Below are 27516 nucleotides of genomic sequence, written 5' to 3' on the forward strand. Positions count from 1 at the left end.
ACAAAGGCACCGATGAGGCTTCCAGCAGTGGATGAGCTGAGACAGTGGGGATGGGGGAGGAAGTGTCGCCGTCGTTACAGAGGTGGAGATAGGCGGCCTTAGTAATGGAATGTTGCTGAAAGTTCACCTCAGAGTCAAACATGACACCCAGGTTGCAGGCAGTCGCAGACAGTTGTCAGGGAAGGAGCTGGAGTCAGGAACTAAGCAATGGAATTAACAACAGAATCTGACGACAATGGCTTTGGTCTTCCCAATATTTAATTGAAGGAAATTTCTACTCATCAGTAATGGAAGGTCAAAAAATTTGATTGAAGATTAAATAAATAAAAGTGCCCTTCCCTACTAACTCCTCAACTGGCAGTCGTGCTGAAGAACAAAGAATGAACTAAGTAAGGTATTATAAATCAAAGAACGTCGCTAAAAATACCAGGCTTTACATCATAAAATGTTACACTTGATCCTGCTGACTCATTTGTGCTCCAATGTTTTGCTACAACTGTGCCAAAGAGGCTCAGACTGTGGTGGTATCTTATGGAACTTTAGAGCCACTAGGATTTGTAACATCAGGGATCTGTAAAACCTTACTCAAAGGTGATTACAAATGCTATTAGGATACGTACACAGGCTGAGGTAACGAGCTGCAGCTTGGGAGTCCATCTTCATCAAATGCGCTCAAGTCACATCTGCACCAGTCATCAATGACATCACCCTTCCCCAAGCACCAATAGGAGCTCATTAGTGCAGTCTTGAAGGTCTGCAAAACAATTACAACAGGTGGGTGGCAAAAAAGCGTCAAACCTCAAACTCAGCGAGTGAGTCAGTCTCATTTCCTGCCCTGTAACATAATGGCTTTAAAAAAAGACAACATAGGTTACAAAATTCACGTCTGGTCCAAGCCGGGAATCAGTGGACCATCTCACACCATCCGCATCTCCAAGTCACAATTAACACTGAAGTTAAACAGCACTCATCTTTAAAATTGGTAACATCTCATTTTCTCTCTTTGCCCTCCCGTGTTCCTTGATTAATCCACATCTTTACAGTTAGGGGAAAAAAAACATTGCATGACAACAGGCAATCTAGGAGAATAAAAAACACAGTTCATTCAAATGGATTGGTGTCACGTTACTTCAGAATTAAGGAACACATGCTGACTTAATTATTTGAGCATTTACTTTTGGGTAAACAGAGAAAAAAAATAAAGGGGAAAGAAATTATAGCAAACAATCCTGCACATATTTCAACATGCAAGAAACGGGATGTTGGGGTTTGTGAAGGCAGATGTTACTTAGTGGTTGGCTGCATTTTTAAGTAACATTTGGAAATAGGTGGTCTGTAACTCTTTTTGCCCTGACCAATCTAAGTAGCGCTTCCAATAGCAATCTGGTTCTCTAAACCGTGGCTATGACTGTAACACTACCTTCTGCACTTTCTCATTTCCTTCTCTATGAAAGATATACTTTGTCTGTATAGAACGTAAGAAGGAATACTTTTCACTGTATGTTAATATGTGTGACAATAATAAATCAAATCAAATGGTTTTAATGAAATCACTCTGCTGAGATAACAGGATTAAAAAGCCATTTCTCTGGATAATCCTGGCTTAAGCAAGTTTCAGTGTGATGCTATTTGTTTTCTCATACAGTGATGACGATATTGAAAGGACAAAATTACGTGCATCTGAAACAGCTACACTTGTAGACAACCAATATTCAACCATGCATGTTTTATTTCTCTACATCTCCTCATTTTCAAACAGTTTTAAGTATAATTATTGCTCCAGTACAAAAATTCTGGAAAAGAGCTGTGGGAATATTCAAGCAAAGGTGATTTTCCTACATTTACTTTCCAATCAGTGCCAGTGAGTGAGGATGGTGGAAACTGTACCATCCATGATGGCACAGTGGTTAGCACTGCTGCCTCACAGATTTGATTCCCAGATTGGGTCACTGAGTGGAGTTTGCACCTTCTCCTGAGTGCTCTGGTTTCCTCCCACAGCCCAAAAGACGTACTGGTTTGGTGCAGTGGCCATGCTAAATTCTCCCTCAGTTCCCCGAACAGACGCCAGAGTATGGTGACCAGGGGTTTTTCACAGTAACTTCATTGCAGTGTTAACGTAAGCCTACTTGTGACACTAATAAATAAATAAAATCTGTAATGAACACAAAGGGTCCCTTTGACCACAACATGGATAGATTCAGAAAGAGTTGCAAAGAAAGGACATTGTTATACTAAAGGCACCACTAAAATTGACAGATGGTTGACATCCAAATGCTAGTTGCATGTTTGTGTTAACGCAAAGCTGAAGGAGCCATTGACTCTCCTTTTTAATGCCACTGACCAAAAATTGAAGTTTGAAAAGTCACCGCACAGTTCTTTGTATCATTTGGACAGAAATTTTAAGATCCATATGAAGTTCACAGTGGGATTTGATTTGATTTATTGTTGTCACATGTATTGGGATACAGTGAAGAGTATTGTTTCTTGCACAATTTACAGGCAAAACATATCGTTCATGAAGTTCATAGGGGAAAAGGAAAAGGGTAGGGTGCAGAATATAGTGTTGCAGTTACAGGTAGGGTGAAGAGAAAGGTCAGCTTAATACATGATAGGACCATTCAAAAGTCTGATGACAGCAGGAAAGAAACAGTTCTTGAATCGGTTGTTTTCAGATTTTGGGATGTGCATAACCCATGACAATGAGGTTACCTCTTTGGACTTTTCAACTGACTTTGAACTGTATAACATTTGAATAATGTTACGCAGTTGACATGACTGCTTTGTATCAATAACAATGGTGGGGTATAACTGGAGTATCAGACTGGTGGAGGAAGAGAACAGTAACATATTCCACAACACAATTCCTCAACAGTGTGGTGAGTTTACCTGAAAACATTTAATAAGAATACGAGTAGGTGTTCAACTTTTTCGTAAAACCTTTCTTTAGAATTCAGTAAGAATTAGGATTTGCCTGAGATACAAGATCTGCCAGAAAAGCTAAATCTCCCAGTAGAAAGTGGAGGTGTCGGGGATGGTGGGAGGATTGAAGGGCAAAGTAATGGTTTGTTTGAAGGCAAATGATGTTCAATTATGGATGTTTGACTCAATGCCAAATGTTGTTTGATAACATGCCAGCGAAGTGACTCGGGGTGATGTAACCACACTAAAGGCACTATGTCAATGCAATTGCTATTATTGGTTCAAAGATTTAAAATACGAATGTGGTAAATTGAAAAAAATCATAAAGCTAATTGTATATTTGTTTGTTGAAGCTGCATGGAATCCATATTACCCACTTCAGTGGATTTTTTTTATTATTTACTCATGTCACATGTAGGCTAACATTAACATTGCAATGAAGTTACTGTGAAAATCCCCACGTTGCCTGGTTCACTAATGTCCTTTAGGGAAGGAAATCTGCCATCCTTACCTGGTCTGGTCTACTTGTGACTCTAGTGCCACAAGCAATATGGTTGACTCTTAACTGCTCTCGGGCAACAAATGCTGTCCCAGCCAGTGACAACCATGTCCCATGAACGAATAAACAAAAAAATTGCCACAGTCCGGCGCCTGTTCGGGCACACCGAGGGAGAATTTAGCATGACCAATGCACCAAACTAGCACATCTTGCAGACTGTTTGAGGACACCACATAAGCAGTGATTTTTTTCCATCTCCCTAGCTTGTTGGACCTGTAAAAATGGCAGGCAGGACCCAGGTCCCAGCCAGTTTCCAACAGGTCCAACTTTTGCCAACAGGCTGAAGAGGGTGGGACTGTGAGTCACACAGGAAGGAAAGCCAAACTCAGTAAGACCATATGAACTCACTGCTGTGTTCAAACAGACCCCATTTTTACTCTTGAAAGGGACTGAACCCTCAGGAAGGAAGTAACAAATCGACAGAGATGTACACACTCCTAAAGGGCGGATATGGTCTGTTTAAATGTCAAGATGTGAATTTTTTAAATACTTTAAAAATTTTTGAAAAGTCTTTAAAAAAAAATCTTTGCAAATTAAAATTAAAAAGCTGCAACCGTCACCGAGTGGCAGAAAATATCTGCTCACGCAGTTTCATTGGAGCTCTATATTGATACTTTCCCAAGGGTCATTAATCAGAGAAACCCTACAGAGCAGAAGGAGGCCATTCAGCCCATCAGGTCTGCACCGACAACAATCCCACCTCAGCCCTATCCCCATTACCTCACATATTTATCCTGCTAATCCCCTCTAATCTATGCATCCTGGGGCACTAAGGGGCAATTTAGCATGATCAATGCACCTAACCCTCACATCTTTGAACTTAATACATTATGATGAGCGTTCACATATATACACACACACCCCCATTTGCACACACATGCCCCCAAAGATACATACCCAACATATGCACGTGCACACACACTTCCATACACACACACACACACACATATATGCTTACAGACACCTGACACACTGGAGTTAAACAAAAAAGTAGGACCTCAAAAGGCAGTAATCTCAGATTGTACCAGTCAAAGTAGGAATGTCTGGATAGCCAGGATGAATACATGGCTTGAGGGACAGTGCAAGAACAAGGGATTCAAATTCCCGGCACAGTGGAACTGGGTCTGGGGACGGTGGAACCAGCACAAATTGAATGGTCTGCACCTGGGCACGACTGGAACCAATGTTCTGGGAGAGTGTTTGCTAGTGTTGTTGGGAAGGTGTAAATTAATGTGGCAGGAGGATGGGAACCAATGCAGGGAGTTAGAAGGAAGTAAAGCAGGGGCAGAAACAAAAGGCAGTCAGAGGAAAAATGAAAGGCAGAGAAAGCAAAGTTAAAAGTCAAAAAGGGTCACAATACAGAGTATAGACACTATGGAGAACTCAGTGAATGGGTCCAGGAAGGCTAAGAGAATTAAAACCATAGGGAGAGTGTACAAAACATGACCGGACAGATGATCTTAGAAAGCAGGGCAGAGAGCAAGGGAAGTCTAGATTAAATTGCATTTATTTAAATGCAAGAGGTCTGACGGGCAAGGCAAATGAACTCAGGACATAGATGGGTACTTGAGTACCCATATATATTATATATATACCCAAATATTATAGCTATTACTGAAATATGGCTAAGCGAGGGGCAGGACTGAATGTTCCAGGGTACAAATGCTATAGGAAAGATAGAACAGGAGATAAGAGAGGAGGGGGAGGACCATGTGTGATAAGACAAATAAAAACCTAGAATAAGAACAAAAGAGTATGGAATGTACATTGAGCAAACTGCAAGACAGAAATCAGGACCGAGAGATTGCCCGCGTTTTATTTAATGGAGGGGATTTGAAGCCAAGAAAGAGATAGAGAACACCATCCAAAAGCAACTCTTTTTCTTTAAGATGCCACTTAGCCAGTTATGTGCTTCCCGTTTTTATTTAAAATTTTTAGTACTTGCATTTTCTTTTACCTCTGCCATAGGGTGGGGAGAGTCTACAGAAGGATCTAGATAGGCTGGGCGAATGGGCCAGGAAATGGCAAATGGAATTTAATGTTGGCAAGTGCGAGGTGGTCCACTTTGGTAGGAATAATGGTAGGAAGGACTATTACTTACGTGGAGAAAAACTGCATGAGGCGACGGTGCAGAGGGACCTCGGGGTCCTTGTGCATGAGTCGCAAAAACCCAGCTTGCAGGTGCAGCAGGTGGTCAGGAAGGCGAATGGGATGCTGGCCTTCATCGCGAGGGGGATTGAATATAAAAGTAGGGAGGTCTTGCTGCGGCTGTATAGGGCATTGGTGAGGCCGCAGCTGGAGTACTGTGTGCAATTTTGGGCGCCGTACTTACGCAAGGATATTTTGGCCTTGGAGGGAGTGCAGAGGAGGTTTACTAGGCTGATGCCGGAGTTGAGGGGGTTGAGCTATGAGGAGAGGCTGAATAAATTAGGCTTGTACTCGTTAGAGTTTAGAAGAATGAGGGGAGATCTCATTGAGACGTATAAGATGATGAATGGGATGGATAGGATAGAGGTGGAAAGACTCTTCCCGCTCAGAAAGGATAGTAGGACTAGGGGGCACAACCTCAAGATAAAGGGGGGGCGGTTTAGAACGGAGTTGAGGAGGAACTTCTTCACTCAAAGGGTGGTGAATCTCTGGAATTCTCTGCCCGTTGAAGTGGTGGAGGCTACCTCGCTAAATATTTTTAAGACGCGGGTTGATGGGTTTTTGATAAGCGAGGGGATTAAGGGTTATGGGGAGAGGGCGGGAATGTGGAGCTGAGCCAAGACAGATCAGCCATGATCTTATTGAATGGCGGGGCAGGCTCGAAGGGCTAGTTGGCCTACTCCTGCTCCTATTTCTTATGTTCTTATGTCCCCAGCTTCTACACTCATAAGAACATAAGAAATAGGAGCAGGAGTAGGCCATCAAGCCCTTCGAGCCTGCCCCGCCATTCAATAAGATCATGGCTGATCTGAAGTGGCTCAGTTCCACTTTCCCGCTTTCTCCCCATAACCCTTAATTCCCTTATCTATCAGAAATAACTGATCGGTAGTCTTTTCTCATCTTCTGCACTTCTACGAAGCACTTATGACATGTCAGGCTAGAACGTATGTCTCCACGATAAAACTTAACAGTCACTGATTCTCAGAAACTCTCACATGATTAAATGTTTTTAATTTTTTTGAATACGCAAAATTGACTTATCAATGGAACATGTTTTCATTTTAATTTCAATTTTTAAAAAAATTATAGCTGTTCTCTCTGGAACTGCCATTTTCATCCTACGTCCCAAGTTTAAGGAGGTCCCATTAGCGCTGATGTCTCAGGATCCAAGCACCCAATGACTCTGTCTACACTTCCCTGCCTCGGAAACACAGCCAGCATAATCAAGGAGCCACACAGCCCAGACAAACTCTCTTCCACCTTCTTCTATCGGGAAAAAGACACAAAAATCAGAGGTCACATAACAACCAACTCAAGAGCAGCTTCTTCCCTGCTGCTGTCAAGCTTTTGAATGGACTTAGCTTGCATTAAGTTCATCTTTCTCTACACCATTGCTATGACTGTAACACTACATTCTGCACTGTCTCCTTCTCTATGTATGGTATGTTTTGTCTGTATAGCTCAGAAGAAACAATACTTTTTACCGAAAACTAATACATGTGACAACAATAAATCAAATCAAATTAAACCTTTCCTGTTATGGTTAACTATGCTCAGTGCTCTCTCCCTCAGCTGTCCGAGAAAATGATGCTCTGCAGTTTATCTATCTTCAATGACAGGACTGTGGAGGTCATTTTTCTTTCTAGATTCCAATTTTCCAGTGCTGCAAGAGGCATTTTTCATCTTCTACATTCTCCAAAGGTACATCTCTAATTATTTAGACCAGTTTTTTCAGCGATTGTTAAGCCATTCCTTTGAAAAGAATGAGTAGTCAGGAGGCTGGCAGCACTCAACCTTGGTGATTCCTGTCCGCCTCAATCGTAGGTGAAAATTTGTCACCTGCACAAGCACTGAGCTATCAAAGCATCACAGCAAATTTAATTTGTCTACAGAATGACCAATTGGCAAGATATCTGAGGACAGGGTATCACTGAATTTGAAGTAATATTCACATTTAAAAATCTGTGGTAATGTCAGTCTGACTGTATATCACAATCTCCCTGAACATCATTTACCCTTGTGCTAACCTATTCCGCAGACACGTACCCTGACCATTAAAGTTCTGTTTGTTCTCAATGTCAAAAGTGGGCCAGTTGTTGTAACGTGATGCCTCCCTGAATATCGTTCAGTCTTTTGGCCGCTGAGAGCCCTGTGATGATGCCGAGCTGAGTGACACCAATTGAGATACACAAGTGATTGCGTGATCAATGTATTAGTTTCAGGGGATTTCATAAAGGGATTTGGCAACTGACCTGACAAAGATGGCTATTGATTTCATCTCAGGGGCTCAGAGGTAGTTTCTGGCGAGGATACTGGAGACTGGTGAAAAAGATACAAGTTGTTTCTCACTGTCCACAAAGTGCACCTCTGACAGGGAGGCTAGTCCTGGGACAGTCTAGGAATCTAATTCCAATGAAAGCAATATCCTGGATGGATTCCATCTGGAATCCATCCAGGTTTATCAGGAAACCCAACTGTCTGAAAGTGGAGACTGTCTGCAGAGAGCTCTTTTGGCCTCTTCCTGAAAGTGGACTCTCACAAGCCAGCCACCTAAGTATGGGTAGATATGCAATCCATTAAGCTAAGGTTTGCCGCTGTTACTGAACAATGTAATGGGAAACGACATATATCACTTTGATTTTGGGCGCACCGCCATTCTTGTCCATCTGCTGTATGAATGATTAGGGACATTATCGCCATAATGAACTTCCCTTTTAAGGTCAGAAATCCAGCAAAAAAGCACTTTTTAAGCTATCGGCAATATAATCTGCGTTTTCCTCCTGCCTCGAAACCTACGCTGAGAGCAACACAATAGAAATTTCCTCTCGACTAATTTATATATTAAACCAATGACAGCAGAATGACAGGAGAGATATTGCCACATGCGTCAGAAATAAAGTTCAATAATGACAGGAGCAATTTTACAATGATGGTATTTTTGCCTCCTCTAAATCACAGAGATACACCTTCAGAAATGTATCAGTTTTTCTGCCATCAGATTCCAGGGTGAGGGTTAGGGTTAGGGTTAATGCAGAGAACACGAGTAAAGCTGAAGAGCCATGAGCTCTGGCTCCATCTATTCAGCAAAGGTACCAGCTGAAAATGATCACGTGAAGGTAGCTTCCTCTTGACATATGCGGGTAATGACTCCCAGCTAATAATTTGAATTTATAAAGTTTAAGTTTATTCATTAGTGTCACAAGTGGACTGAAATTAACACTGCAGTTAAAGAAGTTACTGTGAAAATCCCCTCAGTCGCTACACTCCAACTCCTGTTCGGGTACACTGAGGAAGAATTTAGCATGACCGATGCACCTAACCAGTCTCTTCACACTTATATTGCATGTCTTAGTTCTCTTTCCTATGCACATTTATGCTCTTTTTTGGGTGAAAAATGAACATAGGCCTCCCATTTAGGGCCTGACTAGAGTATTATGCGGCATTAGTGTTGCCGCTGGATTGATCTATTCTTAACACTTCCCTGGTTATGGAGTGGACAGGAAAACCTGCCCACTCTTTAAAGGCTTATTGTACTTATTAGTGTCATAAGAGGGTTTACACTAACACTGGAATGAAGTGAATGTGAAAATCCCCTAGTTGCCACACTCCAACTCCTGTCCAGGTACACAGAGGGAGAAGTTAACATGGCCAATGCACCTAACTAGCATGTCTTTCGGAACGTGGGAGGAAACTGGAGCATCCGGAGGAATCCCACGCAGACATAAGGAGAACATCCAGACACTGCACAGTGATCCAAGGTGGGAATTGAACCCGGGTCGCTCGCGCTGTGAGGCAGCAGTGCTAACCACTGCGCTGCCCTCCAGGTACTTTTATTGCAGTAAATGCCACACGGACAGTGCAGAGGACATACAACAGTAAAAGATCATATATTTGTGATCAGCAAAGAAAGCACACTTTGGCTTAAAGCTGGAGAATTTGGCCTTATTTGCAGAACGATGACGCTGTCAAGTCTCGTCTCTGCAACAATGCCTTCAATAATTTTGGAAAATCTCAGCAGGTCTGACAGCATCAGTGGAGAGAGAATAGAGCTAACATTTCGATTCAGGGTGACCATTGAGCTCTGACGAAGGGTCATCCAGACTCAAAACGTTGGCTTTATTCTCTCTCTGCAGATGCTGTTTAGACCTGCTGAGATTTTCCAGCATTTTATGTTTTTGATTTTGGATTCCAGCATCTGGGGGATTTTGCCTTTACCTTTGATAACCTTGATGGGATCATTTGCGTCTTCTGGATTTGCCCTCTATCAAATGTTAAAGAAACAGTCCGTGGTCACGTAATAATAGTGTCTATGGCAGGCATTCCTGGTCTAACTGGAAGATTTGATAGCAATACTTAAGCTACCACAAGATTTGTAGAATTCTAGGTACCAGGTCTTTGTCAAAACAGGAGGTACGATTAGCAATGCTCAGAGTTATTAGACAGTGAATTGCACAGCAAATAATGCTGACAATATTTGTGCCCTTAAATGTATAAGCCAGGAATTTGCTGCCCAAGCTGCCCTCCTCATCCAGAAGCTGCTCACCAGTGGTACCTTGCCTAAAGATTCACCATTAAAATACATGTTGCGACAAAAGATTGATGTACTTATTTGACAGACACTAAACTTATCTGGAAAGGGTAGGGCTTGTCCATTCTGGTGTAAGTACTCTTTCAATGATAGAGCCTGAATTGCAATGAAATAACCTCGAGGATGCAGAAAATTAATTGTAATGATTCCTTCAGATTTTTATTATTATGACACACACAAAAGTGTCAATGTTTTTACTTTTCCTTTAAGCTTGTTTTATAACTCCCTTAATCCAATGCTTCTTCCCCTCTTTATTTTGCTTCCTCTACCTGATTTGACATTGAATTCGGTATCCAAATTGATGCTTCCTGAAGGTTCTGGCTGCTTATTATCAATTCCTTTCCCAGACTGGTTCAGGAGATATACATGCAAATATATATAAATACACACATATATGCTCTGTGTATATACTCTAGCAAAGGGTCATCTAGGCTCGAAATGTTGGCTCTATTCTGAAGGGATGTTCCTCTAAAATAGAAATGAGGAGAAGGAATTTCTTCAGCCAGAGAGTGGTGAACCTGTGGAACTCTTTGCCACAGAAGACAGTGGAGGTCAGGTTATTGAGTGTCTTTAAGACAGGGATAGATAGGTTCTTGATTAATAAGGGGATCAGAGGTTATGAGGAAAAGGCAGGAAAACGGGAATGAGAAAAAAATCAGCCATGATTGAATGGCGGAGCAGACTCGATGGGCCGAGTGGCCTCATTCTGCTCCTATGTCTTATGAATAGAATGGGAAAAGAGGGATATGGTCCCCGGAAGGTGGAGGGGGCTGCGTTTAGTTCAGTCGGGCAGCATGGTTGATGCAGGTTTGGAAGGCCAAAGGACCTGTTCCTGTGCTGTAATATTTTTGTTCTTTACTCTCTCTCCACAGATGCTGTCAGACCTGCCTTCCTCATCTCACTGCTAACCTGAGATTTCCCAGCACTTTTCTGTTTTTGTTTCAGATTCCAGCATCCGCAGTATTTTGCATTTACACCTGTCCATACTGTTCACACAGGTTCCAGAGACACAATAGACACTTCTGGGGGTTTTGGATTTTGGTCTGACAGGAATTTTCAGTGAATAAAGAGATCATAGAAATCTGGTAAACCAGTGCAAGCACAATGAATGTCTCATGCCATTGTTTGCTGCTCACACCAAAATCTGGCTCAGTAAATTAGATCAGATGTTATTGCGTATACTTTCCTAACCCTGTTTGTAATATTGGATCATCTCAGAATCATCAAATTAAAACCCCAAACCTTCTCCCTCTGCATGCATCCAACATCGTCATCAGAGGTTTACCGTAGGTGACGTTAGCATCCATTCCATCAATATTAAGCTGACTAACTTGGATTAATCTAATTTGTCACTTCCTCATCTCATTGCTAACAAGATTTTATCAAGACCATGTTGCTTCCTTAAGATCTAGGAACTTTTCTATTTCCAGGAGGTCATCAGCACTGATGCAAGATTAAAATGACAAGGAAGAGATTTCCAGCTAAAATAGAAATCTTGTCAATATTTGTTGTTGAGCTGAATTTCTTCATTTATACAGCTTGTGGGCTAATTGTGTGTTTCTATGCCTGAACCAAGAGAAATCAAGCCATCAAATTCCAAACTCAGGTAAGAAATAATTTCATTTTGCAGTTTATGATAGGTATTAACGTGCTTATCAGTGGCACTGAGTTGCTGGTTTATATCATTAAAGTTTAATGTGAAAATCCCCCAATCGCCGCACTCTGGCATCTATTACACTCTAACAATAACTGGGGAAAGGTAATGGGTATGCACCAGTGTCCATCAAAGAAAGGTGAATGTTTGAACATTGTTTGATGACATTGCGAGCCAAACTAATATCCAATTATTAGTGGCTGCTGGACATCAGGGCCGAAATTCTCCGATTCTCTGGTCCTGCGGGCAGTGCACCCCTGACCGCGAGTTTCCAGCTGGCGCAGGGTGATGGCAATGGGAGTTCCCATTAACAGTGGCAGGACCAGAGAATCGCGCCGCTAGCAAACAATGCAGCTGGGAGCCCGAACAATCTGACCCCAGGTTTCAGCTTGAAAACCAAATATCCATCCAATTAGAGGCACTGGAAGAGTGTCAAAAATGTGTGGGTCGAATGGCCTCCTTCTGCACCGTCAGGATTCTATGAATCCTACGTACTGCTCCACTGCTCTTTCCCCTACTTTTATTGAGATACCTTCAAGCTGCAATTTTAGTAGAGATGCTTCCCTAAGTCTGTTAGCCAAGCCATCCTTATATGGTCATTAGAAAAATTACAATGGTGTCTCACCTTGGCCATTGACTCTGATATTACTGGTTGGTTTTTGTCCCTATACATTGCAGTGGGTCCCTTTTAATCCTCAACGATTCTTCCAAATGTTGTTATGACCTTGGGGTGCGTTGTCCTGCAGACAAGTTGCATACAGAGTGGGCCAGTTCTAAACTTCAAATGCTGAATTACAAGTTTAAAATTTCAAAGCAACTCCTCAGGTGAGTACTTCCTGGTTTATTAGTTGGCAGTCATAGTGTAAATGGAACCACTTCTGAGAAAGATTACTCTCATGGCGCATGTTGAATTTAAGTCTTATAATTTTCTATACTTCTAACAATTATTTTCTGGAAAAAGTTCATTCAAAATCATGCATGCATTGTAAGTTTCACTATTTTTGAGATGTTGCTGCAACAGGTTCCATATATAACAATTACTGGTCATGTTCAGCTCTTACTGCAAGCAATTGTTCCCAGTTTGTGCGCTTATCCCAATTACAACTTCCATTGGGAAAAAGATACAAGAATCTGAGATCATGTACCAACTCAATCAAAAACAGATTCTTCCCTGCTGCCATCAGACTTTTGAATGGACCTACTATATAAGCTGACCTTAGCTTTGATTCTAACACTATATTCTGCCCCCTCTCTTTTCCTTCTCCTTGATGTACTCAATGAACGGTAGGCTTTATCTGTATAGCGCGGAAAAAATAATACTTCTCACTGTTTATCAATACATGTGACATCAATAAATAAATCAAATCAAATTCATATCACTGTAATTCCAAACACTTATAAAGCATTGGATCAAAAATGTCACGAAAATCGCAAGATAAATAGGTTTTTATGAATCACAAGTGGTTAGGATATTGAAACTGATGTTTGATTTTGCTTTTGATCATTTGCTTCAAGTTACTGAGCGAAAGCCTTTATATCTATAGTACCAGTAAATATTGTGGCAGATTGATGCAGGGGAACTGAGGGCAGATTGAAGTATGTGATAAAAGCTTAGAGCTTTCACTTGTTCGAGAGCCATAATCCCAGCATAAAAGAAACAAACATTCGCCAAGCTTTTGCTGTCAAAATAATGTCATGCCTAATGACGCTGACTATTATGTATGTGTAAATTGTCTAGCATTTTGTGGCAAGTTGTCACGGTTTTTTCTTTCATGCTTTCACTGGATATGAGCGTTGCAGACAAGGCTAGTGTTATCTAAAGACATCCCTGATTGACCTTGAGAATGGGATGGTGAGCTGGCTTCTTGAACCACTGCAGTCAATATGATGTAGATAGACCCACAGAGCTGTTAAGGAGGAAGTTCCATGGTCTTGGTCCAACAACAGTGAAGGTGCAGCAATATATTTCCCACTCAGGGCGGTGTGACTTGGTTTTCCACTGCATCCGTTGCCGTTGCTCTTCTCAGTGGTTGAGATCGTGGGTGTGGTGTAAAGGGTTAATGTTGAGTTTGTAAAAGGAACAGCTCTGATCATCAGGGATGTAAAAATCACATAACAATAGCGCACGCTGAGATATAGTTCTTTTTGCAGCTTTGTGCTTAGCCTTGTCCTGTACATAGTTAGAAGAACGTTGAATGAATGTTAAAGTTTACCAACAGCTTTGTCTCCAGTAACTTTATCAATGTTAACCAAGGACATCCAAAGCGAAAACCCACAATGACGATAAGAGATGGTGACAGTGGTAAAGACAGCCCAATGACTAAAACCCAGCAAGCAAAGGACTACAAAGAAACAAATGCCATCATAACTCAAAGAAAGGTTAGAATGAAGAAAAAGCATGGAGAAAAACTTATCCTTAACAGAGTGCTTAAAAATCGTGGAAGACCTGGATAAAGCCAAAAAGTCATTGGTTTACCAGGTACAGACCAGTTCGGGACTGGCAGAGAATCATACAATTCCTACAGTGAAGAAGGAAGCCATTTGACCCATCAAGTCTGCACCGACACACCCAGGTCCTATTCCCGTAACTCCTCATATTTACCCTGCCAATGCCCCAGACACCAGGATCAATTTAGCATGGCTAATCAACCTAACCCGCAATCTTTGGACTTTGGGAGGAAACTGGAGCACCCGGAGGAAACTCATGCCGACACGGGGAGAATGTGCAAACTCCACACAGACAGTGACCCAAGCCGGGAATTGAATCTAAGTCCCTGATGCTTTGAAGAAGCACTGCTAACCACTGCGCTGCCCCAGTGACCTTGGCGTTATCAACATCAAACCGACATCAGATGCTAGACCTTGGTTTTATAAACACCAGAAGCCTGACAAGAAAACAGGTCAGTGCCCTTACCTACAGCATGGGCAGTAGTGCAGATGGCATGATGCTCAGATAGGGCATAAATGAAGAAACAGTCATATACAAAAATGTTATAAAGACTTTTGATTTATATTTCAATCTGAGAAGGAATGCCATAATTAAAAGAACAAAGTTCGATATATGTAGCCAAAGACTGAGAGAATAGATTTATTAACGATTTCTCAGCTGGATGAGAATTTGGAACGTGGAGCTCTGAACGGCGAACTAATTTAAGATTGCATTGTCTTGGAGGAGATTTTATCAGATTTTACTTATCGAAGGAGGATTTAACAATATCAAAGTCTTTGCTGTTACAAAGGCAGGAAGAAGTGAGAAAGCAAAAATCATGCATTTATTCAATAGAAAAATGCTGGAAAATCTCAGCAATTCCACCTCTTCCCTGCCATATGCATTTATTCAATGTGACAGAGAGATTTTGTGATTCAAGAGTATGGAGAATGCAGTTTATAGGAACAGAAGTCACAGTGCACCTACTCAAAAATAGGGAAAGATTGAAATGGGTACCACAGCCACCATTACTCAGGGTTCTCGCTGGGAAGGAGACAGGCTACATTTATGCCACACTCTGGCACCTCTTCGGTTACACTGAGGGAAAATTTAGCAAAGCCAATGCACCTAACCAGCACGTTTTTCGGACTGTGGGAGGAAACTGGAGCACCCGGAGGAAACCCACGCAGACACGGAGAGGAGGTGCAGACTCAGCACAGACAGTGACCCAAGCCAGGAATCAAACTCCAATTCCTGGTGCTGTGAGGCAGCAATGCTAATGACTCTGCCATTGTACCGTCCCCATTTGGGAGATAATACTTCAGAGCTCCAGGGACCTTTGGTATTACATCAGCACCAGAGGTTTTTCAGAGGTTGATGATGCACATTTTATGAGCACGTGAAAGAGTCATCTGTCATATGGATGGCAACCTGATCTATAGTCAACTGTACTGGATCATAATGCTAGAGTGAGAACAGTGTTGCTACGCTTGCAAGAGGCCAGACTGTCTCTCAATAATAAATGGCAGCTGTCACAACCAACAATTACATTTCTCAGACACATCAATCACACATCAGGCACCAGGTCAGATCCTCAAAAAAATCAAGGCGCTAAATGATGTTCCACTATCCTGCAACATCACAGAGCTTCAGCACTTCTTGGGAACGATTAATCAAGTACAAACCTACCTAATGTGGCGCAAGTAATTGAACCACTGTGACAATTGCTTTGGCAAGACTCAGCATGGTGTTGGCCAAAACATCAACATATTTCATTGAATCATGGAATCCCTACAGTGCAGAAGGAGGCCATTCGGCCAATCGAGCTTGCACCGACAACAAACCCACCTTGGCCTTATTCCTGTAACTCCTGCTAGTCTCCCTTACACTAAGGGGCAATTTAGCATGGTCAATCAATTTAACACGCACATCTTTGGAATGTGGAAAGAAACTGGAGCACCCTGAGGAAACCCACGCAGACATGGGGAGAACGTGCAGACTTCGCACAATGACCCAAAGCAGGAATTGAATGGGGCCCCCTGGCACTGTTGAGGCAGCAGTGCTAACCACTGTACCATCATGCCACTCCGTAAGGAAGGCTCTTTCACAGCCTCCTCGTGTCTGAAGCGATTGTGCTGGCCAGCAAACGACAGGCTGACAGTTTGGGGCCACTGTGCATGCACAGAAACCCGCTGGTTTCAGCCTCTCGGGTGGGAACAGGCCCCACCCCCTGAAATCTAAGGAAAGTCATGCTGGTGGCCTCTGCAATGCACAGAGTGTGGGAGATTCTAGTGTTAACTCCCATTGAAAAAAAACACTTGAATTATTCCAGAGTTCCTGCGAGTTCAACACTTCGAACTGTTTTGGGAGAATTCCGCCCTGAATCTTGGAATTTATTAAAATACAGTATACATCATCATGGCTATCTCCTGATTGGTCTGACTTGTTCCTGCTCAGCTAACAATGTATACATGAGATGGTAAGTTAAACCCTTTCTTAGCTCTCCTTGGGTATTCACTTTCAGATTGGAGACTTCAGCATTTGCAAACTCATTCCACTCATCAGATTAGGTCCCTAGCACTATGAAGCAACACTACTAGCCACTGTGCCGGCCAATGAGGTTGGGTGGGGGAAGAGTTTATTCACTAACTATGATGAGACCATTATGCCTGTGTAATGCCCATGGCCCCAACAAGGGGTTAATTTTACCAGTCGAGGTGAATAGATCTCAACGTGAAACGAAATGGGGAAGTTATCTGTGAAGCAGTACCAACAAAGAGAAAACATCTACAGGTGATGGAACAGCCCCGGTAATACTGACTGCCCTTAATTCTCAGAAAAATAATTGGTTTGCAAAACCATACTTACTTATTTCTGGGGAGTGACAAGTGAAGCAGTGTCAGTTAAGTGCAGCAAATTGTAGCTTGATCTGTACTACTAAGAATCCATTTTATCATACATTTTTCTTTTAAGGGGTTGGTGGGGTGTTTTCTTGACTAGAAGTGGCGGCTTTACACAAGGGGTGGGCAGGAGCAAATGGTCTTACCAGACAACCTTACCCTGACAGCCTGGAATTTAGGTACTAGCTTTGTAATGTTCACCAGTTGCCCTTAATCTACATCACCATGTGTAATATCAATCTGTAGGACAATAGTCTGAAATATTAACTTCGTTAACATTTGATTCTTATTCTGAGACTTCCTTTGCAGTTGCATGAACCTCTTAACCAACGTGGAATTTATCTTTCTGAGGCTGACTGGAAAATGCATCAGAAAATAACATTAGGTTGCAATAGTAAATACTGTCTTATTTTTATGTTGCAGGGCGACCAGTGTACAACCATTGTAAGCTAACGTTAAAAGCGAAGTAAAGTTTATTTATTAGTCACAAGTAGGCTGACACTAACATTACAACGAAGTGACTGTGAAAGTCGCCACACTCCAGAGCGTGTTCGGGTACGTTGAGGGAGAGTTTAGCTCAGCCAATACACCTAACCATCATGTCTTTTAGACTGTAGGAGGAAACCAGACACCCAGAGGAAACTCACGCAGACATGGGAAGAATGTGCAGGCTCCACACAGACAGTGACTCAAGGCAGGAATTGAACCCAGGTCCCCGGCACCGCAAGGCAGCACTGCTAACCACTGTGCCACTGTGTCATATTAAGAACAGAATATATACAAAATTCATAGAGTCCCTAGTGTGCAGAAGCAGCCCATTCAGTCCATCGAGCCTACAACAACAACAACAATCCCACCCAGGCCCTATCACCGTAACCCTATGTATTAACCCTGCGAATCCCTCTGACACTAAGGAATAATTTAGCATGGCCAATCCATGTTAAAATCTTTCAACTGCGGAAGGAAAGCGAAGCGTCCGGAGGAAACCCACGCGGACACAGGGAGAATGTGCACACCCCGCATAGATATTGATCCAAGGCTAGAATTCAACCTGTTCCCTGACGTTGTGAAGCAGCAGTGCCAACCACTGTGCCACCATGCTCCTGCATGGCAGGTTACAGTTTACTTTTACCAGTCCCATCTGCCTTTTGATTTCCAGATCAGATGATCCAATGAAGTATAGAGTGTACCATATCATATCTAATACTGGAGTCAAACTCCACAATTTCTCTAATATTAAGACAGGTGCAAACAAGGTGGGAGTCAGTACTATTTCATCCCAAGGGCAGAGAGGCTTTGAGATTCAATCCCAGGTACCAGCTGATTCCTGCACTGGTCAGCTGAGCCGCGGATATAGAATTGGGCTTCAGCGGAGCTGATGTTTAAAATCTGAGGGCATTCAAGTCAAAAATGCAATGTGCTGCGAAACAAGGGAGGTACTTATTTTTAACTGTCGCATCTTAACCCATTTTGTTTCAAAATATACTTGACAGAACATGCAATAAATTAACGGGCCTCTTTCCCAACTGAAGCAACTTTAAAGTTTATCAAATGCCAATTTGACTGACAACAGCCTCCCATTTACAGAATACATCCTCTCGTTTTGGCCTTTTCTGATTCCTTCAGAAGGACGCTGTACCCACAGGTCAGAGACGAGGGCAAAGAGCCCGCTTTCGAATGGCATCGAAAATAAACTTCCCGACCCCTCTCTAGCGGGGGCAACAGGATGGAACAGGGACAATCCACTGAACATATTCCCAGTAGAAATCCTACAGTATCGCTTTAAACTGAGACAGGATGAGATAATAGGATGAACTATTTTGCTCAAAGGTTGTTAAAGATGTGGGTTCCTCTGCCACTCAGGGAGAGAGCTCCAATACCAATCATTCAATTTGTTAAACTGAAAATACAACTGGGTTCTGAAGTTTGGATACTCCCAGGTTGAGTTTTACTGAATAATTTTCTGTTCTTAGCTTTGCACGTGACATTGGCAAGAATTTTGAAAACTTACCCTTTGAGGAACCACATGGGGAACTAATCAACCAGCAATTTAATGTGCGTTAATCACCAAAACGGTCTACTCAGAGGGAGTAAAAGGGGGAATTAAGAAAATTCTATGGAGGTTAGGAACTGGAAGACATTCATTCTACTGTCACAATTTGGAGTTGTTTTGGGATAATACTATAAAAGAAGTCTATGTTCTAAGTACTTCCAATGGCAAGTGTAAAATATCCCTGAATAGAATAAGAGTGGGTGATCTTACCAAAAAGATTCTAAGTACCTAACGTTTTAAAAACGGAAGAGAATCGCCCCCATGTTTTTGGGCAAGCTCTCAGACATGTTCTAATGTCATTTAGTACAAAAAAAGGCAAAGTGTTGAAAACACTAGGGGGAGTGAATGGAGTCTATTCTCACCGGAAAGCTGGCTGCTGACAGCTAGAGGGCATCATTACGAATGTGCTGATCTCCGAGTACACAGTTAATATACTGGGAGATATCTCACTCCCCCCACCTCCCCAGACCCACCTCACAATTGCAGCACCAGTTCCCCACCCCCCCATTCCGCTGGCCGATCACCACCCATGTCCCAATACCCCCTGGCCGACCCTGTGCCCATCCTCCCTGGCTGAGCCCTCTCGGTGATTGCCGATCTGAGTGTACACGCAGCCTCCTGCCCCTCCTTAGGCCTTGCCCCCCTACTCTTCAGACCACACCCCTTCACATTGGTCTGCCCATTGGCAGTGCCTGCTGCTCAGTGGGCAATGTCAGCGTGCCATGTGGGCACTGCCAGATTGCCAGGTTGGCACTGGTCCCAGGCTGGCAGTGCCCCTCCTGCTCTTGGCCACATGGGGGACCTCAATGGCCCCCCAGTCCCACCAGGAAGGCCATCACAACTGGTCCATTATTGGGGACCAGACGTGACCCTCGCCATTGAGGACCTTCACCTGCAAGGCCATTGAGGCAATTAAGCATGGACGACTCCATGCTGGGCTCACTGATAATAATTAAATTCTGATTCCCTTCCTGGGCTCGAGGATGTTCACACCGGATTCACACTGCTGGTGATATCGTGAGAGGTGAGGAACCAGGTGCAAGCCCAATTTTTTGCCTCTCTTGCGTTCTTATCACCTTGCCATGCCAATCAACCAGCAGTACAAGCCGGTAAGATCATTTCCAGAGACTTTGAAACTGGCCCACCATAAACTTTACCAGTCATATGCAAAGGAGATCCAAGACTTTCAAAATTTTTGGTTTGGTTTGGTTTGATTTGACTTGTCCTACTGCACGATATTCCTAACTGGAACCTCTTGTCCATTGATGTATGTCGCCTCATAAGAGGTGGTAATCATGTTATTAAAATCATCTTGACCTTTTGGCTAAGATCAAGAGTCAGATCGAGCCCAAGATGAGGTGTAATGCCTCATCTTGTCAGTGTGCCCTTGCGGGGACCTTGAATTGGATTCAATTGGAATTTGAATTTGGTTTTTGGAGCAGGCAAGGAATGGGTTTGTGTTTGTCTGGCCCATTCTAAGCATTGACTTGGGATGGAATAAAAAATTAAAAAGCTCAGGTGTGCTCATGGAAATTTGGAGCAAGATCAGCATTTCTCAACTGGATGTGCACAAACATACCAAGGGTGACCTCTCTGCTTAGTCTGTTGTAATTTGGGTTCAGTTGTCTCTTAACTGTCAGAACTAAAAGTGTACCAGTTTATTGGAAGTGGTCTCTTAGCAACTTTTAAACAATTTGCTAAACGGGAAATGTTCTGACCTCGGAGATAGAAATTTATAGTTTGCCACGCAGCTGCCAAGTATTAAATAATGAGCAGTTTTGAAATTGCACTGGTTCCCAATCCAGTTTTTATCTCAGTGGTTTATGACCTGCATAGTAGCCATGCCTGCTCTGTGTGTCGCACTGCTGTGCAGTCACTGGCCTTCGAATGAAGCAAAATGATGAAAGTGTCAAGTTTTCATACGGGGGAGATTCCTCAATGAAACCATAAGCTCCTTTGTCCATAGTTTCACAGCACGTAATGTGCAAAAAAACAATGTTAACCTGACAGTGTCAATTTGAAGAGTCAAGAATATCCAGTAGTACGGTGCTACATTTTGTCTTCCACAACAGAGTTGTGATGGAGTTGGGCAATGATGTAAAGCTCCATTAGTATTGGTGTCGGGCAGCTTACAGAGCCATGTCCTGTCCGCTGCAGCTTTTGGAGCCACTAACATTGGAGAGTTGCTGACCGGTCGGCAGGTAGCTGGTCTGCCTCCTGTATGAGGGGCAGAAGTCCTGCCTCCAGCCAACGAATGCTGCTTGAGGTGTGAAGTGATTGCTGAACGTGGTGTATTTGAAGCCTGGCTTTCTTCGCTGCTACGGTATCATCATTTTCTACATTAGCTTTCAGACCTTGGACCTCAGGAGTTCCTTTCTTTCACAAAGTTAATCAAGGCAGCTCAGTCATGTACAATGTAGGTTGCACAACTATGTTAAGATTTGAGTGTTGGTCTCTGAGCCTAAAAGCATTAACGAAAAACTAGCACGCAGGTACAGCAGATAATAAAGAAAGTGAATGGAATGTTGGCATTTACAGCTAAAGGAATAGAATATAAAGGTAAGGAAGTATTGTTGCAACTATACAGGGTATTGGTGAGGCTGCATCTGGAACATTGTGCACAGTTTTGACCCACTTATTTGAGCAAAGATGTAGTGGCATTGGAGGCAGTTTAGAAGAGGTTCACAAGATTGATCCCAGAGATGAGGGGTTTGTTGCATGAAGAGAGATTGAACAATTTAGGCCTATACTCTCTGGAATTTAGAAGAATGAAGAGAGATCAAATTGAGGTGTACAAGATGATTAAAGAAATGGATAAAGTAGATGTGAAGTGGATACATCCTTTTGTGGGGCATTCTACGGCAAGAGTTGGATAAGGGGAAGCAAATTTAAAACAGAGCTGAGGAGAAACTACTTCTCCCAAAGGTTTGTGAATCTGTGGAATTCACTCTCTCAAAGTGCAGTGGATGCTGGAACAGTGAGTAAATTTAGGGAGGAGTTAGACAGAATTTTAATTGGCAATGGATTGAAGGGTTATGGGGAAAAAGCAGGAAAATGGGGTTGAGGAGCACATCAGCCACGATCGAATGGCAGAGCAGACTCGATGGGTCGAATGGCCGAATTCTGCTCCTATATCTTACAAATTTATGAACACCGTTATCCTGGCTAGGACTCATATTTGTTTGTCCACAGAGGCAAAGTATTGCAGTACGAGCAGCAATTTGGCCGAGATGTACCAGAGCTTTTCGGTGATCATGGTGGAGGAAGCAGCACAGAATTCAGCTCCAGCCACACAATTTTCTAATTGCATTTATGGCACCAATTTCAAAACAAAAAAAAAACAATTCTTCAGGCTCTCGATTGAATGCAAGAGCCTGGAAGCAGAAATGAGGAGGGAAGGTTTTTCCTTATCACCTCATCCAAATGGCTCGAAGCACTTCACAAAAGGTAGCAGCCATTGAAATAAAACACGGAACAAAAAAAACTAAATGAAATAAAATAACAAAGATTCTTATCCTGCAGAGAGATTCCAAGCCTGATAGTATTTAATGGGAAATAGTAATAATTTACTGCATTTGGCTTTCACATTTGCAAAGTAATAGCACAGTCTTCTTCCATACAAATACTGCTTTCTTCCTTCCCACCCACATGGGTCAAAATGGTCTTCAAATGGCCTGATTGGGAGCCAAAAAGCATTCATTTTTCACAATAAAAATGACCAATTTGGAACTTTGTAGTGATTTCTAAAGATAATGTGGCAAACTCTTCCCCAGGATGCTCTTTCATTGCTGGATACTGAAGCAAAAAAGAAATATGGTCGCATTACGCAATAGTCTTATGCAAAAAGCGAAAGATTAGACACATTCATTTGCCTCAGCATGAAGATTTCCTTATTACATTAACCTATTATTTTAACTGTCTATAACTACTCCTGTTCCGAACATAACTGTTAGGATTCTTGACCGTGCTGTCGATGAACAGCTTATTGGGGTTAAGTACAGCGCAATATTGGTCTATACAAAGCCGAAAGCCAACAGCTTTCATTCCCTGTCCACGTTGATCTGCCTGACCTCAAGTGAGCTAGTTATGCCCACAATTGTCTTTAACGCTTTTGCCAATAGTCAATCCAGGATTTGGGGAGGCAATGGCCTAGTGGTATTATCGCTTAATTATTAATGCAGAAACTCAGCTAATATTCTGGGGACTTGGGTTCAAATCCTGCCATTGTAAATGATGGAATTTGAATTCAATAAAGAATATCTGGAATTAAGAATCTACTGATGATCCTGAAACCATTGCTGATCGTCAGAAAAACCCATCTAGTTCACGAATGTAATTTAGGGAAGGAAATCTGCCATCCTTACTTGGTCTGGCCTGCATGTTATTCCAGAGCCACAGCAATGTGGTTGACTCTCAACTGCCCTCCAAAGGTAACTGGGGAGGGGCAACAAATGCTGGCCAGCCAGTGACGCCCATGTCCCAAGAATGAATAAAAAACAAATTGTGCACCTGACATAACTCCAGCTAAAAAGCAATGAAATTCAGGTGTCAATAGGATCTAGCTCAGTTCTGATCTTCCCCATGGTTGAACAGGGTGTCTATACTAATGTTTTGGTTTAAGAGAGATAAATAATCATTTACTAGTTCGATGGAATTCAATCCAAAGGAAGCGCATGTTTTTATATGTTTCTAGCTCTCCCATGTTGGCAGATTTTGTTCTGAAGCTAATTAGAATAAAAAGCCAAATACATGTAAATTTTAACAATTTGTTCTGAGTTGTTCAAATCTGTCATTGAAAAGCACAAGTGGTTTGGGTGGAGTTGAGGGAGGGTGCTGGCAAGAGATGTTTGGTGGGAATTTTCTCAATTATTTGCCTAAACCTTGGAAACAACAGATAGAGAAAAAAAAGAGTGTAAGCATCAGGATCACTCACTTGTCTTATTTTTCTATGGTCATTCCACCGAGATGATAACAAAGAATAGGAAGAACTCTCATGGGAATTCATCCTGCATTTCCCCAATCATTTCCCCAAGAAATGCAGCACGCGGCACAGTGGTTAGCACTGCTGCCTCACAGCGCCAGGGACATGGGTTCAATTCCAGGTTTGGGTAACAGTCAGTGTGGAGTTTGCACTTTCTACCCATGTCTGTGTGGGTTTCCTGAGGGGTTCTCTGGTTTCTTTCCATAATCCAAAGATGTGCAGGTTAGGTTGATCGGCCATGTTAAATTGACCCCAGTGTCAAGGGGATTAGTCGGGTAAATGTGTGTGGTTATGGGAATAGGACGCAGATGGGATTGCAGTCAGTATAGACTAGATGGGCTGAATGACCTCCTTCTGTACTGTACAGATTCTATGCTTCCAAAAGGCCAAATGTGTTCTCTTTCTTACTACTAAATGCAAATATTGAGATGTACACATGTATGTGTAGACATTGACACAAATGTGCTGCATATGTGTATATGCATACGAAAATACATTTATATGGATGTATGTGTGAGTATAAGTATGCGTCTAAGTACATGTGTGTGCATGCATGGTGGCTCTTTCCTTAATTCATTTGGCAAATTGTGTATGAACAGAACAGTTAAACCTCATAGTTGTCTGTCTGGATGAACAACTTCCTGGTTTGAGTCCCACAGGATAAATCAAAAATCTCCCAGACTCTGGAGGGTGACCACGACTTACTGTGAAACATTTCAAAACTGATATTTAATATATTCCTATAAATCACATGGCTCACAAAAATTCACATCTATATTAAAGTCTGCTGTCAGAAACATTCATGGGAGCAGGCCAATTCTGTTTTAATGAGTGCCATTGACTCTAACATGATCATTTTTATTTTATAATCTCACGGTCATTCTGAATTGTGAGGTACTTGGGAAAAAAACAGTCAGATTCAATAAGAAGAATTCAGAAACAACTGCACATGCTGTCAAAACATAGATTCCTTTGTTATTTATCTAAACTCCCTCTGCTGGCACACAGGTATCGTAACCTGAAGTGGACAAAGTGCACAATACAATTCTCAGTACACTACATGAATCAGAGCAAGATAAAATACTTATAATTTAAACAGAAATTAACTTCTTGTCTCATTTTATCTTTGGAGGTCTTTCACATGAAACAGATGCCTGTACGTGGCTCACCCAAGTAGCCAGTCATGATGTGTGAGCCAAGACATTAAAGCCAATAGGCTTTTCCACCATCATCAAGGGCCTGAAATATTGATCCTCTGACCTTGACTTAGCAGCTGCATACACACTACAGAAGGCAATGGACATTGATCAAAAAGTTTATATTCCCTTTTCCCAGCACACTCAGGCCAATTGAAGCCCCTCCAACTACCGCCTCTAGTTGACATCGCTAAATCGACGGATTTCCGGACTGCCGCAGTCCACGCGACTCAACTCTGTACCAGCAATACAGTTTCCAATTTAAGAATAATTCTGGGTAGGAATGAAAGCATTTGGACCAAACAGAAAAGCTGTGGCTGAAGAATGTATTCAAAGAAGTGGCCTCCTTGCTAATAAATATTCGGGGTACTTCATGAACTCAGAAATGTGCACCGTGATTATGTAGATAGAATCAATATGCATCTTTATGTCACTAGCAACTTAGACTGATGTGATGACATTCATACTTTTTATTTTTCTCAAGCAATAAAGGGGAAAGAAATGGGCACATGTTGTTGTCACTGGACTAGTAATCCAGACACCCAGGTCAATGATCTGGGGACCTGGGTTCAAATCCCACCATGGCAGATGGTGAAATCTGAATTCGAAATCTAATGATAACCATGAAACCATTGTCAATTGTCGTAAAAACCCATCTGGTCTATGAATGTCCTTTAGGGAAGGAAATCTGCCATCCTTACCTGGTCTGGCTTACATGTGACTCCAGAGCCACAAGCACTGTGATTGACTCTCAGATGCCCTCCGAAATGGGAGCCAGTTAGGGATGGGCAATAAATGCTGGCCTAGCCAGCGACGCTCACATCCCATGAAAGAGTAAAAACATAATTAATTGTCATATTTGGAAGCCAATGGCCTTTCAGCAAGTAGTATTCGATCGCTGTGTGATTAATGCAATCCTTTTTACCTACGTTAACTCACTACTGGCACTTGTTTAGGTCCGTTTCCAGCAGGGTTGTGTCACTAAGGTTTCTTCTGTATATATGCTATATTTGCCTCCTTTGTCCAGCTGCAAAGACACCAGACTCTGTTTTTCATACACCAGACTCCCATGCCATTGCAAACAAATCCCACTCCAAACGTCACTTAAGTCAGTCTTCAAAAGTGTTCCAAGTGCCCTTCCTAAGATATTTTGCTCACCTAAGAAGGCCCATTGGTCACTTTTAAACAGTCCTCCTCTTAAAAGCATTGTCAAGTTTCGAACTGTAGGTAACAGAATGATTTGAAAAACTGTCCGCTGCCCCAGGAAGCGAGCCAGAGGAATTTAAATTCTCTGGCCTCATTAAAACCTGACAGATTGGATTTTTCATCTTCCCACTTCTCTGGATACCACCCACAGCAAGCACACATTAGAAATCCAGGAGTGCAGTCGTCAACTATCTAAATTTCTAACTTGCACATTCAGAGCGGCACTGCTGCCTCACAACACCAGAGACTCCGGTTCGATTCCCAGTTTGGGACACTGTCGGTGTGGAGTTTGCATGTTCTCCCCAAGTCTGCAGGGGTTTCCTCTGGGTGCTCCGGCTTCCTCCCACAGTCCAAAAGATGTGCCGGTTAGGTGCACTAGCTGTGCTAAATTCTCCCTCAGTGTACCCAAACAGATGCCGGAGTGTGGCGACAGGGGGATTTTCACAGTAACTTCACTGCAGTGTTAATGTAAGCCTACATGTGACACTACTAAATAAACTTTAAACAAGGGACAGGTTTCCCCGTCAGCTCCACAACCAGGGAAGTATTAGAGTTGATCCATCCAGTGGCTGCATAATACTCTGGTAAGGCGCACCTTGGGAGGGCTAGGTTTGTTTTCCATCCTAAAAAAAGCATAACTGTGCATTGGAGAGGGAACTAAGAGATGCAATAAAAATGTAAAGAGAACGCTAACTAAATTTAAGTTCTACCATCTGGAAAGAGGACACTGAAGGGGAAGTCAGCAAGTTATCTAACGTACGCTAATAAGGATATGTGAAGAAGCTGAACAGGGAAGAATTGTTTTAAATAATGCCATAACGGTTGGAGCAGAGGACATCAATACAAATCAGTGAAAATTAAATTTAAAACTGGTACTTTAAAAA

The 27516-nt window shown here is 42.4% G+C and overlaps 1 protein-coding gene across 5 annotated transcripts in view; it reads right to left on the reverse strand.

The window, feature by feature from the left end:
* Nucleotides 1-27516, reverse strand: part of astn2 (astrotactin 2) — a 1598826-nt gene that overhangs the window by 437483 nt on the left and 1133827 nt on the right. For all 5 annotated transcript variants that reach the window (XM_080212454.1, XM_080212453.1, XM_080212456.1 and 2 more), the window contains one exon: nucleotides 621-754. In XM_080212454.1, coding sequence (XP_080068580.1) covers nucleotides 621-754 — 134 coding nt within the window. The remainder of the gene's footprint in view (nucleotides 1-620; nucleotides 755-27516) is intronic.

Source organism: Carcharhinus amblyrhynchos, chromosome 25 (assembly GCF_965287045.1).
Source record: "Carcharhinus amblyrhynchos chromosome 25, sCarAmb.v2.hapA, whole genome shotgun sequence".
Lineage (NCBI taxonomy): Eukaryota > Metazoa > Chordata > Chondrichthyes > Carcharhiniformes > Carcharhinidae > Carcharhinus > Carcharhinus amblyrhynchos.